Source organism: Peromyscus leucopus, chromosome 16_21, assembly GCF_004664715.2.
Source record: "Peromyscus leucopus breed LL Stock chromosome 16_21, UCI_PerLeu_2.1, whole genome shotgun sequence".
Taxonomy (NCBI): Eukaryota; Metazoa; Chordata; class Mammalia; order Rodentia; family Cricetidae; genus Peromyscus; species Peromyscus leucopus.
This window is the reverse complement of record NC_051084.1, coordinates 48,636,894-48,653,960: the sequence shown is the minus strand read 5'-3', so window position 1 is coordinate 48,653,960 and position 17,067 is coordinate 48,636,894. Positions and strand designations below refer to the sequence as shown.

At 49.7% G+C, this 17,067-nt stretch overlaps 1 protein-coding gene across 4 annotated transcripts; it reads right to left on the bottom strand.

Annotated features, from left to right (window-relative positions):
* Positions 1-5,757: 5,757 nt before the first annotated feature.
* On the bottom strand, positions 5,758-16,867 carry LOC114690577 (serine protease 40-like). Of its 4 annotated transcripts, none has more exons than XM_037200002.1 (5): positions 16,521-16,867; positions 15,595-15,786; positions 11,943-12,087; positions 10,051-10,220; positions 5,758-6,267 (listed from the first exon to the last, which is right to left on the bottom strand). In XM_037200002.1, exons 1-5 carry the CDS (start codon positions 16,773-16,775, stop codon positions 5,932-5,934), a joined length of 1,098 nt encoding a protein of 365 aa, XP_037055897.1. In that variant the 5' UTR covers positions 16,776-16,867; the 3' UTR covers positions 5,758-5,931. The 4 variants fall into 4 exon arrangements, with proteins under 4 accessions (XP_037055897.1, XP_037055898.1, XP_028721245.1 ...); XM_037200003.1 differs by having other exon boundaries at positions 11,943-12,217; positions 16,521-16,744; XM_028865412.2 differs by having other exon boundaries at positions 11,943-12,217; positions 15,595-15,757; positions 16,392-16,617.
* Positions 16,868-17,067: the final 200 nt, after the last annotated feature.

The window sequence follows — 17,067 nt, the reverse complement described above, 5'->3', positions numbered from 1 at the left end:
AGAGCATCTTTGTCCTAGGTTCCTGCTTCTGCCCATTCTGGAGTTACTGTCTTGACTTCCCTCAGTGATGGACTATGACTGGGACATATAAGCCAAATAAACCCTTTCCTCCCCAAATGGTTTTGGCCATGATGTTTATTACAGCAGCAGAAAGTAATTAGAACAATCACAGAAATAAATAAGGGACAACTGCAAACTTATCTTAAGAACCATTATGAATACCTTCCTACCGTGTGTAAAATTCATGTTGACAAGATTTCTATGCATTTATACCAGCTGAAAGTATACTAGGGGAAAAGACATGCTCCCCCCCCCCTCTCTTTTGCTGTCTCATTTTTTTTTTTTGTTTTGTTTTTTGTTTTTTGTTTTTTTTGTTTTTCGAGACAGGGTTTCTCTGTGTAGCTTTGCGCCTTTCCTGGAGCTCACTTGGTAGACCAGGCTGGCCTCGAACTCACAGAGATCCGCCTGGCTCTGCCTCCCGAGTGCTGGGATTAAAGGCGTGCGCCACCACCGCCCGGCATTGCTGTCTCATTTTTAATAGCTTCATTCAGAAACTGAGCTAAGCAAGTTTTATATCAGGCAGAGTGGCTACAAGGGTGGCAGAAAGTCACTCCTTATTGGTGTGAACAATTAGGTTTAAAGCTCTTACCTTGAAGTAGAAAATTAAGAAACAGAAGTGTGGATCTCTCTAGTAGATTCCCCCCTCACATCCACAGGCACTATCCTTTTCTCATTGTGTGTGTGTGTGTGTGTGTGTGTGTGTGTGTGTGTGTGTGTGTGTGTGTGTATGTGTGTGTGTTCTCAGAGTTGGGGGAGAACCCAGAGCCTCGCCCATAAGTAAGCACTCAACCACTGAGCTAGCTGCACCCTCACTGCTTTGATTTTAAGAAAGAAAACCAAAGTCCCGTCCACCCATCTATCCATCTGTTCACCGATCCATCGACCTGTCGATGATCTACTGCTTAACTGGGAAACCTCTAAAAACTCAGCTCTGAAGAGAACACAGAACCTCAGGCCCCTGATGTTAGACATCAGCCCCCTGCTTCTGTGGTGCTTGGAGAATTTGAGAATAAGAAGTATTTCCCCAGTTCATGCTACACCAGGTGTTCAGAGACAACGTGAAGAGAGAAGGTCATGATGTTTTCTCACAGCAATTGAAAAGTAACCAAGACACCTACCCTGTGGGCTTTTCAAGAAAAAATTCGGATCCACCATGATTTGGGACAGAAAAGATGATTACATTATCCCAATGCAATTGTCTTCTACTTCATAAGCATTCATTAAAAACTTAAAACATTATAATGCGTAACCCAGTGGGCTGGCTAATCTTCTTAGGTCAGACCCTCCACACTTTCCAGAGTGTTCTATGCTTTGTTTTGCTAAGTAAAGTCCTGCTTAAACCACCCCATGCCTTGGCTGAACTAAAACATGAACTAAGGGGAGATTCTAGCCCAGTAACACATTTTTGGTGCTGCGACTTGGATCACAGGCCTGGACTCTGAAAACTTAATGCTTCACTCTGAAGTATGTACTCTCCATTCTCAGTCATCTTCAGGCTCTGCCTGTGGCATCTTCATGTCATTCTGAATGACATGTTCCATCCTGGAGGAAGTAGAATGAAACCTTCTAGGCACAGAACAAAAGACAGTCAAATCAATACATTTAGCAGTTATGTTTTGGGGTCATGAGGTAAGTGGACTAAAGGATGTGGAAGCTTTCTGTGTGCCTTAGATATTATAGCATTCTTTTTTAAATAAATTGTGCTCTTTCTCCCACTTCATTTTTTTTAAAGATTTATTTATTATGTATACAGTTTCTGCCTGCATGTATGCCTGCACACCAGAAGAAGGCAGCAGACCTTATTACAGATGGTTGTGAGCCACCATGTGGTTGCTGGGAATTGAACTCAGGACCTCTGGAAGAGCAGCCAGGGCCCTTAACCACTGAGCCATCTCTCCAGCCCCTGTTATAGCATTCTTAGTGCTAGAATTGATAGAGAGTAGGGGGTCTGCCAGTCCTTGGGACATATTTCGAGATTTTTGTTTGTTTTTCATTTTAGTTTTTTCAAGACAGAGTCTGTCTGTGTAACAGCCCTGCCTGTCCTGACTCACTCTGTAGACCAGGCTGGCTTCAAACTCACAGAGATCTACCTATCTCTGCTTCTCACATGCTGGGATTAAGGGCTTGAGCCACCCGTGTCCAGCTCAAGTTTTATTTAGAGGTCGTGAGGGCACTAGGTCTGATACAGAGGTTGAAAGTAACTTTAGGTCTTGATCTGCAACATTCCGTCTCCACACTTGTGATGTTCTAATCGGCCAAAGTCAAGTAGATGGTTCTTCAACATCGACACGTGCTTCAGTGCACACTGGGAATGGAAAATTCCATGATTTACACAGGAACATTCCTGTTGACGAAGTGGAAGTCCTCATGTGAGAGTACCCCAGTCCAGCCCAGACAAGGCCATCATGGACTGAAGGAAAGCAATAGTGGGGGTGGTGGATGACAGATGCTCTGGATCTGACTTGAGCAACGCTGCTCCCCACTTTAGGGCCCAGCACTCCACTGTGGAACCTATAACCATGTTTACCACAAGGAAGGAAATGCTCTCTTCTCACTTCCAAAAAGAAAATTCTGATGTCGTAAGGCCAAGGCCAGGGGTTGTGTCTGGAATGTTCCAGAAAAAAACAATAGGCTGCTAAAGGCTTGGTCCTAGCTTGTGGCTCTGTTGAGGGGTCATGGAACCTGTAGGAGATGGGGGTCTAGTAGGAGAAGGTTGGGCCACTCTGAGGATAACTCTTGAAGGAGATCTTGGGAGCCCCAGGATCCCAGCTCCTTCCTCTTTCCCCCTGCTCCTCAGCCACCATGCAGTGAGCAAGCCTCACGGCCCTCTTGATCTGCCTGTGATACACTATGCCACCACAGTCAGAGCAGCAGCTTACCAACCCTGCCAGCCCCCACCACTCAGTTGCATTTTCAGGGGGTGTTTCTCTCACTCATTCCCTCCCGGTGGTGCCAACCTGTCTGGACAACCAGCTCTAATCTGCCCTCAGCCCCAATGCCTTAGCATCCATAATGCGTTGATTCTCTACAGTACTCACTGTTCGGCTAGAACCTTCAGCTCCGCCCCACTTCTCTCTCTCTCTCCAAACTCTGCCCTCTCAGAAAAACTGACAAAGTTCCAGGCTCCTCTCCAGAAGCTCCTAGCCGCTCAAGACTGTGCCTACAGGGTATTTAAGCCCTCTCCTTCAGAACGGCCATGTGAATTTTCCTGTCCCCTTCCCTGGCCTCATCTCTGGGGCTGGAAAAGTCATCCGGGAGTGCTTTGTCCAATTAACCTGGTCTTTTACTTTTAATTTGGCTTGATCTGGCTTATTGCATCGGCGGAGAAACCTAATAGTGGGGTACAAATACCTTTCACTCAAGTCTATCCTTGCCTACCTGCCAAATAGTCAGGAGTTTGCACGGTTTCCCAAACTGAAAGGTGATGGACAGTTTTGTGGACTCAATAGCTGCCCCGCATAATAAAAGGGTAGTTCAAATCCTGCTGCTCTGGCCATTGCAGGAATAAACTGTGGGCATCACCAGTGGAACTGACTACCTCTCTGATTAGGTATCACCAGTTTTCTTCCCAGTGCATCCAGGACCTCCAATGGTGGGTCAAACCATACTCACTGTTCAAGGACGAATTGGTTCCTTGGCAGTGGTGGTACTCCAAAACCAAAGGGGACTAGATCTCCTTAGAGCTGAAAAGAGACCCCTTTGCCCCTTTGCCTCTTCCTCTGAGAAGGGTCTCTCTGTGTAACTCTGGCTGTCCTGGATCTCACTCTGTAGACCAGGCTGGCCTTGTATTCACAGAGATTCACCTGCCTCTGCCTCCCAAGTGCTGGGATCAAAGGAGTGAGCCACCAACACCATAATGCTGCCTTTATGTCCGTTAGTTCGATACAGTAAAAAACAAAACCCAACAACTCCAAACAGCCCTCCCCAAATGTAAGGAACATCGCCATGCCTCCAGCCCCTGGGCCTTTGAGAACCCCATATGGAATTGGATACTGCCCTTCCTGATGATGCTCCTCCTTCTCTTTTTCCTGCTTTTACTAATTGCACGCTGCTTTATCAATTTCTTCTCTACGTTTCTTCAATGACAAATTAAAAAAAAAAAACACAAACAAACAACCCTTTAATCAGTTGTTGTTACAGGCCTATCGACCCCTAGGCGCAGAGCTGGAGCCTTAGGACTGACTACCCAATATGTCCTGACAGTGAGGATCAGCAGTGCCCCAAAGATGTTGACTCCCCCCAGACAGCAGGAAGCAGTCTGAAGAGCACAGCACCCCCATTCCTGCCTCAGCAGCCACCCCTCCTATTTCTTTGCCTTTTATAATTAACAGGAGGGAGGAACATTGGTAAAGTGAGAACTACCCACATTCCAGAACCAGGTGGTTCCCCATCCCCCACCCCACCTTCAATGACTCTGCCCTAGCAGTTCCATCATCACTAGCAGCCAATGCAAAATGTCTCCCCTGTCTCCGGTCACGGTCACGTATTTTCCCTACGTGAATGCGCCACGCCCCTTCTAAAGTCCGCACTTGTCCTCGTGGCCTGCTCTGTCTTTTCCAGTCCCTGCTCAGAGGCAGCCTTTTCCATATGCACCGCCCCACCCCCAATAAATCTTTCGTGAGGTCTGCTGTGTGCTGTGATTTTCTGGCATTCTGAGGCCCTCCAGTCACTGCAAAACACAACCCCAAGGGCTTAAACTCTTGAAACCATGAGCCAGAATAACAACCTGGCCGCTTTTTACATGGATTTCCTCAGGCATTTTGTCACAGTGGTGGAAACTTAGTATAGAGCCAGAATGGGAATTCTAGACACAGGAAGAAAAGAAAGGAGGAAGGGAGGGAAGGACAGAGGAGGACCTGCAGAGAGGGAAGGAGGGGCAGGATGCACACTGGGAATCTCGACATTAGCAGCAGAGGGCTTTGAACTGGGCACAGCATGCTGATCATGTATCTAAGGGTCACTTTGTTCCCACCTGCTGGGAAGGGCCTGGGATATTCAAACAGGCTTGGAGAGGATTGCTCAAAGCACCTGCATTTCTCCCAGGGTGTCTTGGGTCTGCAAAGAGCCAGGGGCTCCCTTATCTACAGTTGATGTTGAAGGGTGGAGCCCTAGTGAGCTCCCATGCAGACTGAATAGGATGTGGTGGCACAGATGGGTCTGTGGGGCAGCTCAGTGCGACAGAGTCACTCAGGTCTGCCCAGCCTCAGCCAATGCAGGCTGAAGCAAGCCCATGAGGACTGTGGGCTGGGCTTATCAGACAAGGGGGTGGGGCTTGGAGGATGGAGGTGTAACATTAGAGTGGTCGCTGACCCTTGCAGAAGAGCTTTGAGGATTGCTATTGAGATGTCAGACCTCGGGGACCTTCCCAGCTTGCTGTTGAACTCTCTAGAAGCACCGCTGTGATCTTGGGCTTGCAAGACGCCCCTCAGGCCTCAGCTGGGGCTTGCTCCAGGAACACAAGCTGCTGCAGCTACTTGGTGAGGGCTTGGCCCAATCCAGTGGCTCATTCTTCTGAAAGAACAGAAGGGGGCAGGGGTGGACTGTAGTCTCTGGAAGCCAGCTGGGAGAGAGTCGGCTCCTACATCGGTAGGCCAGCTCCCTGGCTGCCTCAACTGGCACTGAGCAGCTGGAAACCCTGCAGGATATGAGGAGTGGTACTGGGGGGGGGGGGGGGGCAGGAAAAGTCAGAAGTCTCTCTTTAGTTTTTTCTTTTTGTTTATTTTCCTTTTTGTATTTTGTCTGACTTAGGGCAAGTGTGGCCTCAGTTGGACAGGGGAGCCCCAGATGGAGGCATGAAAAACAACACACAGTGAGGAGCTCTCAGAAATGCTGGTTGTCGAAGGCCCTGTGGGTCCATGACATGTTCCTGAACTAAACCAGCTGGAGGAGGAGGAGGACCTGAGAAGACAGCAGGGCCATGCAGATGATAGTGCCTTGGTCTTTGTCACTGTTCCAGGGAGTCCCATCCCCAGGGGGTCTTGGCCTGTAGGGAGGGGGTCTTTGATGCGGAGGGGGCCTGTAGGGCCCCTGTGGCCCTGGATCTGGCGATGCTTTCTTGTGTTCTTTAATCCAGTTGTCAAAGTAGGAGACCCTGGCGAAGACACTGGGGCTGGCGATCGGGGTCTCACATGATGCGCTCCAGCTGGTCAGCCCCACCAAGTACCAGGAGCCATCCAGTAAACAGACGAGGGGGCCCCCGGAATCTCCCTGAGAAGAGAGAGGACACAGAGGGCAGGTCTGATACCAGAAGGGACACACACTGACCAGGATGGAGTGAATATAACCGACACCAGGTGTCTCTGCTGTCTGAATGGTGCCCATCAGGACCATCGGAGCAATTTTTAAAAAATCTAAGCACAGGAGGCCTCTTGGGTCAGTATCTTCATGGGGCCCTATTCCTCAAAGCTACCAAGGAGACCCTGAATACCATTTGGTGGAGAGTCTAGGAGCTGAGCATCTGCTCTCTGCCCTGCTGTCTATGTGGGAGATGTCTTTGAAGTCCCAAATGGTCAGGGTGGTGGTTTGAAAGAAAATGGCTCCTAGAGGGAGTGGCACTATTAGAAGGTGTGACCTTGTTGGAGGAAGTGTGTCACTGGGGAGGCGGGCTTTGAGGTCTCATATATGCTCAAAATGCCACTCACTGAAACAGTCCACTTGTTGCCTGTAAGATGCAGGACCCTCAGCTATTTCTCCCCATGTCTGCCTGCATGTTGCCATGTCCCACCATGATGATAATGGACTGAACCTCTGAACTGTAAGCAAGCCACTCCAGTGAAATGTTTTCCTTTGTAAGAGTTGCTGTGGTCACGGTGTCTCTTCCCAGCAATAGAAACCCCAATGAAGACAGTTGGTGACTGACTCATTGCCCTGGAGGCATGGCCTGTGATCTTTGGTTGAATCCCTTGTCCCAGCACAGCATCCCACATGGACCTTTGTGTTTTGTTTACTAACATGACCAGTGATTCTTCAGTTCCTTGGCTGAGCCCCTTTAGAAGATGCCAAGCTGTAGGATGTGCGGAGCTGTCGCGGGAGCCCAGCCGGGATAGAACCATGAAGAGTTCTTAGGCTCCAGAAGAGAGGTGGGGACTCCAAGCACAGCAGGGCCTCGAGATGGGAAGGTCCCTGGGATCATGGGTAGAAACACTCCTATCTCAGACCAAAAGGCAGGAGGCAAAATAACACAGTCCCCAACAACCTTGTGTTGAAACACATGTCAGAACCGTCTTTGTTCACAGAATGCTCAGGATTGTGGGCACACACCTGAAGAACCTCCATAGGGATAATGAGTTGCCAGGTGACAGAAGAACCCCCAAGGGGATGAGGGGATGGCCAAGTCATAAGAGGACTTCTCTGCATCAAGACTGGATGGAATTATTGAGGCTTGACTGTGGCAAGCTGTGGGCAGAGACATAGCTGCTCAGCAGGGAAGCAAGGGGCCCTGGTGAAAGTTCTGGAGCTTCTGAGACAGGGCTGCAGGCCTGGTCTGGGCAGGTTACAGTAAACAGGGAGGCGGTCAGTGGGTGGAACCACTCAGCACACAGGATTGACCCTTTTTTTCTATTGTAAATGCAAAGCAAGTGAGATAGTTCAATCTCCAGAAACCGCATTGTGGAGAGAAACAACTACGTTGCCCTTAAGTTGCCCCCTGACCTCCTGGGTGTGCGTGCACTCACGCACTCACAAACACACATACACACACCGGGGGGGGGAGGGGTGTAGACTAAATTACTTGATTATTTTTAAATGCAAAGCAAGCTGGGTACTATATGCATGCAATCCTGGTACTCCAGAGGCAGAGGCACAAGGATTCCAAGTTCAAGACCAACCTGAGCTACATAGTAAGGTCATTTCTAGACAAACAAGCAGATGATAGATCGATACATTAGACAGACAGACAGATAGATGAATGGACAGGCAGACAGACAGACAGATAACAGGTGAATAGATAAATAGATTTGAAACAAACAAAACCAGCAGCAACAACAAAAATTCAAGGCAAGAACAGGAAGATAGATTGTGAGCACTAGTGTCAGAAAGAGGAGATAAGGGAACAAAAGAACAAAGGAACAGGTGAGGAGGAGCACGTGATGGACTAGGCTAGCTGAGGGTTGGGGGCATTAAGGGCGCATGCTCACACTGCAGGGTGAGCATGGCTGGGAAGGAGGTGTTGAGAATTATCGGGCATTCTTGAGGAGCAGGGTAAGTATACATAAGATGCAAAGTCATATGCTTCTGAGCCAAGAGGACAGCCCATCAGGGAAGAGAAAGGCAGACAGACACCAGGACAAGCAGAGGCCATAGGAGACACTTCTAGGTGCCCACTTCCTTTCTGGGTTCAGTCCCCCCCCCATTATTAAATGTAAACAATACAGACTGCACACAACTAGTGATGAGCTCATGTCCCAAATATAAGAGTTCCTGTGAATCGTTGTGGAAGACACATGACCATTGGTGCCAAAACAACCTCACGGTCTTGAGAGTATAATCTTTTCTTTCCTTCTTTCTTCCTTCCTTCCCTTCTTTTTTCTTTTTTCTTTTTGTTGTTGTTGTTGTTTTGTTTTTCCAGACAGGGTTTCTCGGTGTAGCCCTGGCTGTCCTGGAACTCACAGTTCAAGGCCAGCCTGGTCTACAGAGTGAGTTCCAGAAAAGATTATACCTAATGGTTAAAATGAAATAACCCAAAAAACTGGTACAATGTGGAGTAACCTGAACTTTCCATGTTGGGAACACAAATCAGGACAACCATATTGGAGAGCTGCCTGGAGTATGTGTAAGACAAGAACACATGTGTATCTCATGGCAAGATGATTCTACTACTAGCATGATGACCCCTAAAACATGTTCAGGACAAAGCCATTGCAAAGACCTCTCATAGAAACTGCCAAGTGCCACCAGGGTGAGAACAGATAAGGAAGAGGGTAGTGTATCCATATAGTGGCATGGCTGGATAGCATTTGTGGACTAAAAAGCAGTCAGGCAGAAGCATGTTCAGGTAGAGTCTCAACAGGAAGCCATAGTCTTGGCTTCCAAAGCCATGGTCGGACAGTTCTGGGAGTGAGGGAAAGGCAAGAGCTTGAGGAAGACACTTTGGGTGCTGTTTACATCAGAGCAACAATTTCTTATTTTAATTAAATGTTATTCATTCATTTTGCATCTGTGTATGTACGTGTGTGTGCACGCGTGCGCGTGCGTGCGTGCGTGCGTGCGTGCGTGCGTGCGTGCGTGTGTGTGTGTGTGTGTGTGTGTGTCTGTGAGCACGTATACCACACTCAAGACACAGGTATGGAACTCAGAGGGCTGCTTGCAGGAGTTGGTTCTCCCTTTCTACCAAGTAGGTATGTGGGCAAATTTCAGCCATTAGGTTTGGTGGCAAGCACCTCTATGCACTTGGCCCTCTCATGGGCCCATTGAGTTAATTTCTAAAAATCTCAAAGGCAGTGCAGGTGTTGCCCATTTCCTAGTGGGCTGTTCTTCAAATGATGTGTTTGAAAGACACAACCAGATGGGTGAGACAAGGCCCAGAGAATACGCAGAAGGAAGGGGTTGAAACAAGATAAGGGTATAAGGGCGAGTGCTGTGGGATGTTCTGTATGTCAAATTGCTCTGATTGGTCAATAAATAAAACACTGATTGGCCAGGGGCCAGGCAGGAAGTAGGTGGGACAAGGAGAGAGGAGAATTCTGGGAAGCCGAAGGCTGAGGCGGAGAGACACTGCCAGTCATCGCCATGACCAGCAGCATGTGAAGACGCTGGTAAGCCACGAGCCACGTGGCAAGGTATAGATTTATGGAAATGGATTAATTTAAGCTATAAGAACAGTTAGCAAGAAGCCTGCCACGGCCATACAGTTTGTATGCAATATAAGTCTCTGTGTTTACTTGGTTGGGTCTGAGCGGCTGTGGGACTGGTGGGTGACAAAGATTTGTCCTGACTTTGGGCAAGGCAGGAAAACTCCAGCCACAGGCGAGCATCTGGGCAGGCTCCACTTACTGCACAGATGGACTTTGTCATACCATAGTCAGCCGCACACACCATATCGTCATATATGTAGTAGCTTCTGGTGGAGCCAGGGGATGGTGCTGGGAAAAACGATTTACACTGTTCGTTGTCCATGAGGATAAGCTGTACTTCATGGAGGTCGTCAGGTAAAGGCTGGCGCACTGTGGGAGGGAGGGGGGGTCAGATGGGAGAGTGAGCAGAGAAAAGACGCCAGCTCCCTTCCAGGATGATTGCTGGCAGGGGTGAGGGGTGGGGAGGGTGGGGGGTGGGGGAGGAGCCACTCTAGGCCACAGTGGCGGGGAAGGGGTCACCACAGGCATGCAGTGACCAGGGGAAATGGCATTCAAGGGCAAGCAGAGGGCTGTGGGAGACACAGCAGGCTGGAAATCGGGGTGACTGCAAAGGTCGCAGTGTGGGGGCCCCAGGCAGAGCCTCCTCACCAGGCTGGGGGGCTGAGACTGCACCCTGAGGACGCAGAAGCCGAGGAAGGGGAGCTCAGCTTGCAAACAGCTCTGGCTGCTCTGTGGGGCCCAAGCTGGACACGGGGACACTGGAGCCCACATGCAGCAGCGACATAGGACATGGGCCAGGAACCTTTAAGAGCGTGACAAGAAGACTGGCCAATCCCAAGGAGCAACTGGACCTGGAGACATGAGTTCCGTTTCCAGGTCCTCTCACAGATCTGGCCTGGGGTCACCTCATGGGAGCCGAGTGACAGCAGCACTTCAGGCAGGGGCCACTGTGCACATCCCTCAAGGGTGGCCAGAGCTGCCTGCGAGTAGCAGACCCAAGCCTGCCCCCAGGCCCAGCAGCCATGGTCAGGAGAGGGCATGACAGAAGATGGTGAAGGTCCAGCTCTTAGGGAGGCCAGGTTCTCTGCTCTGAGCGCTGCCCCAGCCCACACCTTCCCTCTCTGTTCCCACTCTCATCCCCTGGCCGGACCTGGAGACCCTATCGCCCTGACTTGGGCTTAGATAGTGAAGGACCATCCCCTCTAATGCTGGTGAGCCTGACACTTAGAGCCTAGGAGCAGGGATGGGACCCTAGCCCTGACCTCAGAGAAACATCTGCCTGCAAGCCTCCTCGGGGCTGCTCTGCCAGATTGGGACCCTAAGTTTCACGTCAAATTTATATTCACTCTATTTCACTTGCCATTATACTGTCTTAAGTCAAAAGCATTCAGTCCAGTGTAAAATCCTTGCCAAGGATCCCTGTACTCTCAGTCTAAGCATCTACAGTCATCCCTTATTGTCATCAACAGGCTCTTCTGTGGCCCAGGATACGAAACTCTGAAGACACTGAATTCCTGCTGCATAGTGGATGCAGAGAACCTGTGCATATCTTCCCTCACACTTGAAATCATCTCTAGATGACACTCTCTGACACGGGGCAAATGGGATACACATAGTCACAATACCGTATTGTTTAGGGAACAAGGACAAGGAGAATGTCACTCCCCAACACTAAGGCTTTTAGTGCACAGGTGACTGGATCCACAGATTCATGGATCGGAACGACATGTAGACAGGTTGTACGAGCTGGTAGAACAGGCAGTCTTCCCCTGCCTTGAGGGTTGGGCAGTGAGGTTCACAGAGGTGAGTGTTCCCCAGGTAAACACCCCATCCTGCCCCATGCCTGGTCTCTCTCATCTTCTGAAGGACACCCGGTGTCTTTCCTGGCCCGGGCAGAGCAACCACCGTTTGGTGAGAGCCTTGCGGTGTGGAGGGTCAGCCACACCCGGGGCTCTGGAGTCAAAGAGCCCACACTTCTGATCTGGAAGTTGGAGATCGGCTTTTGAACCAGAAACTGAGGTTCACAACCCCAGGAAAAAGGCCTCCACAGTCTCCTGCCCCTCCCTGCTCTTACCTGTTCTGTGTACTCACCATCCTCTCTGAGATGCCCCCAGCCGCTTGCCCAGCAGGCCTTGTGACTGGGGATTGTTGTGTTTTTGTCTGGGACACAAGCTGGGAGGATGTGGGAACTGAACTCCACCGGCGATTCCAGCTGCATCAGGACGATGTCGCTTCCCTGGCGGTAGAATTTGTCGTAGTCTTTGTGAACGATGAGCTTGTACACTGACAACTCCCTGCTGTACGTGGTGGGACTGCTCAGCTTGGTGTACCCTAGCCTGATGTTGTAGTCTCTTGGGTTGTGAGACCTATTGCAAGGGGAGGATCTGTAAGTGTCCGCTCCTCCCACTCCTGAGGCAGCCAGACCTTGTCTCTTCCTCATGTCAAGCACTGCCTCCTTTCCTTATACTGTTTTTTTTCCCCCTCTTGAGGGCCAGGATGACCACACATGGGCTTAAGAATACAGATCTTTTGAAGGCTTCTGGCACCTCAGAATCCATGGGGCTGTAAATGTTATGACTGGGTAGAACCATCAGAGGTACATCAGACTGCACCCCTTCATCTTGGAGGAGCAAAGACTCACTGAGCCCTGCCGGGATCTGTCTTTTAACTATATGACCTTTGCTGTGGGATGGTCTGTATGTCAAATTACTCTGATTGGTCAATAAATAAAACACTGATTGGCCAGTAGCTAGGTGGGAAGTATAGGCAGGACTAACAGAGAGGAGAAAAGAAAGAACAGGAAGGCAGAAGGAGTCACTGCCAGCCACCGCCATGACAAGATGCCAGTAAGCCATGAGCCACGTGACAAGGTATAGATTTATGGAAATGGATTAATTTAAGCTATAAGAACAGTTAGCAAGAAGCCTGCCACGGCCATACAGTTTGTAAGCAATATAAGTCTCTGTGTTTACTTGGTTGGGTCTGAGCAGCTGTGGGACTGGCGGGTGACAAAGATTTGTCCGGACTATGGGCAAAGCAGGAAAACTCTAGCTACAAATGGTGCCCAACGTGTTGGCAAGAGTTTCCACCTAAAACCTGAGAAAAAAGATTCTAAAACGGAGCTAAAAACAGTTCCTAGTTGTTTCTCTCAAGTTAGTGGCAGCTTGCGTGTTTGAGCTACTATGGAGGGTTTCTGGTGAGTGTGCTTGACCTGCAGTTTGGTGGGAATGAGGCCTCTGCAAGTGGCACATTAAGCTGCATGGTGGATTTAGCCTTTGTTAGTACAAAACAAAAAGAGGTTTCTGGTCTACACGCTGCTTTGATAGAAGCATAGACCCACTATTTCTGAGAGTTGATGGCTCCCAGAGCTGGAGGAAAATGTACCAACACCATGTTGGGAAGCTGAAGTGGGCAGAGCCAGCAGCCACAGCGCCAGCGCCGTTTCAGTCTTAGAATGCTGCAGTTTAAAGCAATAGGTTCAAGGTAATATAAAAAATAAGCTACGTAAAGATGGCTACCACACAGAGAATCTGGATTATGTTCTCTTTGATATTCATAACTGAAGAAAAACATTTGATTGCAAAAGCTATTGAGTTATGCCAAAATGTATATTTTAAAGGTACCTTGACTTCAAAATTTAGATGTAAGAATATGTTTCTTTGTAAAGGAGGCTCTGCTTTTGTTTCCACAGAAAGCCAGAGGCTATGGATTTGTTCCAGATTAAGATACATCAGGTTTGACCAGCCAAGACCGCCTGAAATGTCTCCGATGACACCAAGGCCCAGATGGTCCAACATCCAGAACCGTTTCAAGGCAACTGGCTCAGACGATACAGCCTCACGGACTACTGCATAATCCTAAAATTTTCTTTGTGTCCCCATAAGATACAGCACCCCACTCCAGCAGGAAGTAGTAAGAGAAGCTACGTCCAAATTCCCAAATATACCAAGCTAGCTTTGGAGATGTGTAAAAGTTAAAACCTTCCTCTTAAAAAAAAAAAAGAAAGAAAGAAAGAAAAGGGGAACTGCTGTGGGACGGTCTGTATGTTAAATTGCTCTGATTGGTCAATAAATAAAACACTGGCCATTGGCCAGGCAGGAAGTATAGGCGGGACTAATAGAGAGGAGAAAAGAAAGAACAGGAAGGTGGAAGGAGTCACTGCCAGCCGCTGCCATGACAAGCAGCATGTGAAGATGCCGGTAAGCCACGAGCCATGTGGCAAGGTATAGATTTATGGAAATGGATTAATTTAAGCTATAAGAACAGTTAGCAAGAAGCCTGCCACGGTCATACAGTTTGTATGCAATATAAGTCTCTGTGTTTACTTGGTTGGGTCTGAGCAGCTGTGGGACTGGCGGGTGACAAAGATTTGTCCTGACTGTGGACAAGGCAGGAAAATTCTAGCTACAGACCTTCTCAAAGACTGCCCCCCCCCACTGTCTGGCATGACCTATACCCCAATCCTCACACACTGTCTTCTCTCAATATTGCATTCCTATCTGACCAAGGGCACTCAAGAAGTATTTGTGGAGGAAATAGAATAATAAGTGAAAGCTTACTATTTCTGGAACACAAATTATATTCTAGTCCACATGTCCACTAATATGGCTCTCATTCATGTCCACTCCACATTCCTGAATCTCCTTCCTTAAAGGCACCTTTAGCTATATGACTCATGGCATTTCCTTGACATACCTTCATGATTTACAACCTTGGGAAGTGGCCTTGGCCTCATTTTCCTGGTAGGTGGGCCTCGCACATCCTCCACATGACCCTCCACATTGGGTCTGGCACACATGGGTGCTGTATATGTAAATGGATCCCATATGCAGTAATTTGTCCTCCTCACTTCCTTTGGGCACACAGTTAGCCCAGATACATCTGCTTGACTTTACTAGTACATAGATCATGTACTCTAGGAAGAGTGACATCCCCCATTACAGGAGAGATAGAAACACCCCCCACCCCGCCCCCACGGTACCAGGATGCCTCGGGAGAACTATGCTCCAGTGTAAGAGTGGCCTGAACCCAAATGAACTTCCAATAAACATGCCCCGGATAAAGCCTGCAGAGAGCCCTGGCCAGAGGATGCCAGATGCTTGTCCACAGAGGTCCCGACTGTATCCAGTCTTGGGAATAGGATCCTGGGACTGTCACTTTCTCTAAGCACTGAGCCTGTGCTCTGTCTAGCTAGGTCAGGACACAGTGCCCACGGTTTCCCGGAGAAGCCAGGTCTGCTGCCATCTGCAGAGACTGTCTAGAGGTAAGCAGGTGTCAGATACCGAAGTATACTCGAAGGAAACAAAGTTTTGATCCCTAGCATTCATGAAAGAGAAAAGAAAGGATTGGAGGTGACCACTTCAGAACTATTCTCCAGCACTAATTTAATTACGCCCGAGGGGAAGTCATTTTAAGTTAGCTGGGATTACAGCTGGGTGTGCATATCACTGTGACAACCACACTAGTTAGTTGGGTCTCGGAGAGGGGGAGAGGACATCCCCAGGGCGAGAGACAAGATATGAGACCTTTGTCTCTCTGGCAGTCTCTTTGGCAGTCCGGGTGGAGGGCGACACCCAGGGGCCGGGCAACAGCACAGAGGACTCCTGCTGGCAGCCAGCTAGCCCAGAACACGGTCTAGAAGGAAATGGCTGATATGCATCCTTCCTTCTCTCCTTCCCTCCTAGTGACGCCCTCCTGCACCCCCTCCCAGCAGAAGGGCCCCAGGGAGGGAACACATACCCACCTTTGGAAGCAGTGGGCAGCGCCGGCTACCCAGTTTTTGTCGATGAGGACTGCTCCACAGATATGCCTGCCATGTAAGCGCAGACTGGCCTGCCATGGCCACCGCCCAGGTTTTGCCATCTGACCGCCAAAGATCTTCCCTTGGAAACTGGTCTTGCCACATACTGTGGAGACAATCCCAGCCGCGAGGCACCTGCATTCAGGATGCATGTGCTTGGTACGCCAAAAGTCAGCATCAGCAGGTCCCAGGGGGACGCCATGGCGTCTCCTCTCCCTTTTCAGGTGGGCATAGCCAAGGTCAAGAGTGGGGCGGCGTGGCTCATGCGACAAAGGGCAGGGAGAGGGGTTGGATTAGCCCAACGCTTCCTCTCAGCAAGGCCCAGAGAACAGACGTGCAGGCAAGGAGGAGGGGGCTGCCAGGCTCTCCTCAGTCCTCATTAACTTAAGGAGCCCAGCTCTAAAGAGGCAGGAGCTAAGGGAGAAACTAAGGCTGGCAGAAGCCGTTATTTTTCAGGCCCCAGGTCATTTTGAGTGGGTAAGCCTTCCCACCTCAACCCAATGAAGACCGTGGTACAGCCAGCCGCAAGACAACCTTGACCCTGAATTGAGATCAATGGGTAAGAGCCAGCAGAGGAGAGGGCCATCAGGTATAAGGCCCCCAGTCTCAAGCTCCTCCCTTTCAATGTAAAGGTCTGCAGGTCCTCCCAACTGCCTACATTCCAAGGAGAGGGGAGGGGACACAACCCACCGGAAACCTGCCTCCTACTTTGGGGGTCACTCTTGCCCCTGCCTCCTTACTCTGAGATAGGGATGGAGTAGTCTCCGTGGCCTGGGTGGTCGTTATATTTGTAGCGCTAATGGCCTGGGCATGCTGGGGTAGGAGGCTGAGCCAGAGCAGAGCAGCCAGCAGGCAGGCTCCATACCCACCCAGGCCCGGTGGCTGGGCCCTGGCGCTCTGCATCGCATCTGGCCAGCCTGCCCCTGGGTCCCAGACAGGTCCGAAAGCACGTGCTGACAACCGCTGACGCCGGCAAACTGCCTCTGGGGGACATCTCTTGTCCACCCCACCTCGCGGAGCAGAGCAAGTGAGCTGAAAAACCTAGGTCCACGGGAGGGCGTCAGCACTGGAGCAAGTTTTGTCCTCGGCTCTCTTCTCTGGCTCCCCCTGGAGGTGAAAAGCATTCACCGCATCCCAGAATTTCCCCGTGTCTGTTCTGTTAGGATATGCACCGTCTCATCACCCAGACCGCAGGTCACTATCTCACCAGTCCAAAGCACAGAGAGTCAGAAGAGGGCATTAGATCTCCTGAAGCAGAGTTACAGGCAGTTGTGATTTGCCCAGTGTGGATGTTTGGGAACCAAACTTGAGTCCCCTGGAAGAGCAGCGAGCCCTCTTAACCACAGCTCTACAAAAAACAAAAACAAACAAACAAAAAAATTACCGAGTCTTTGAAATTTTCATACATTTACACAA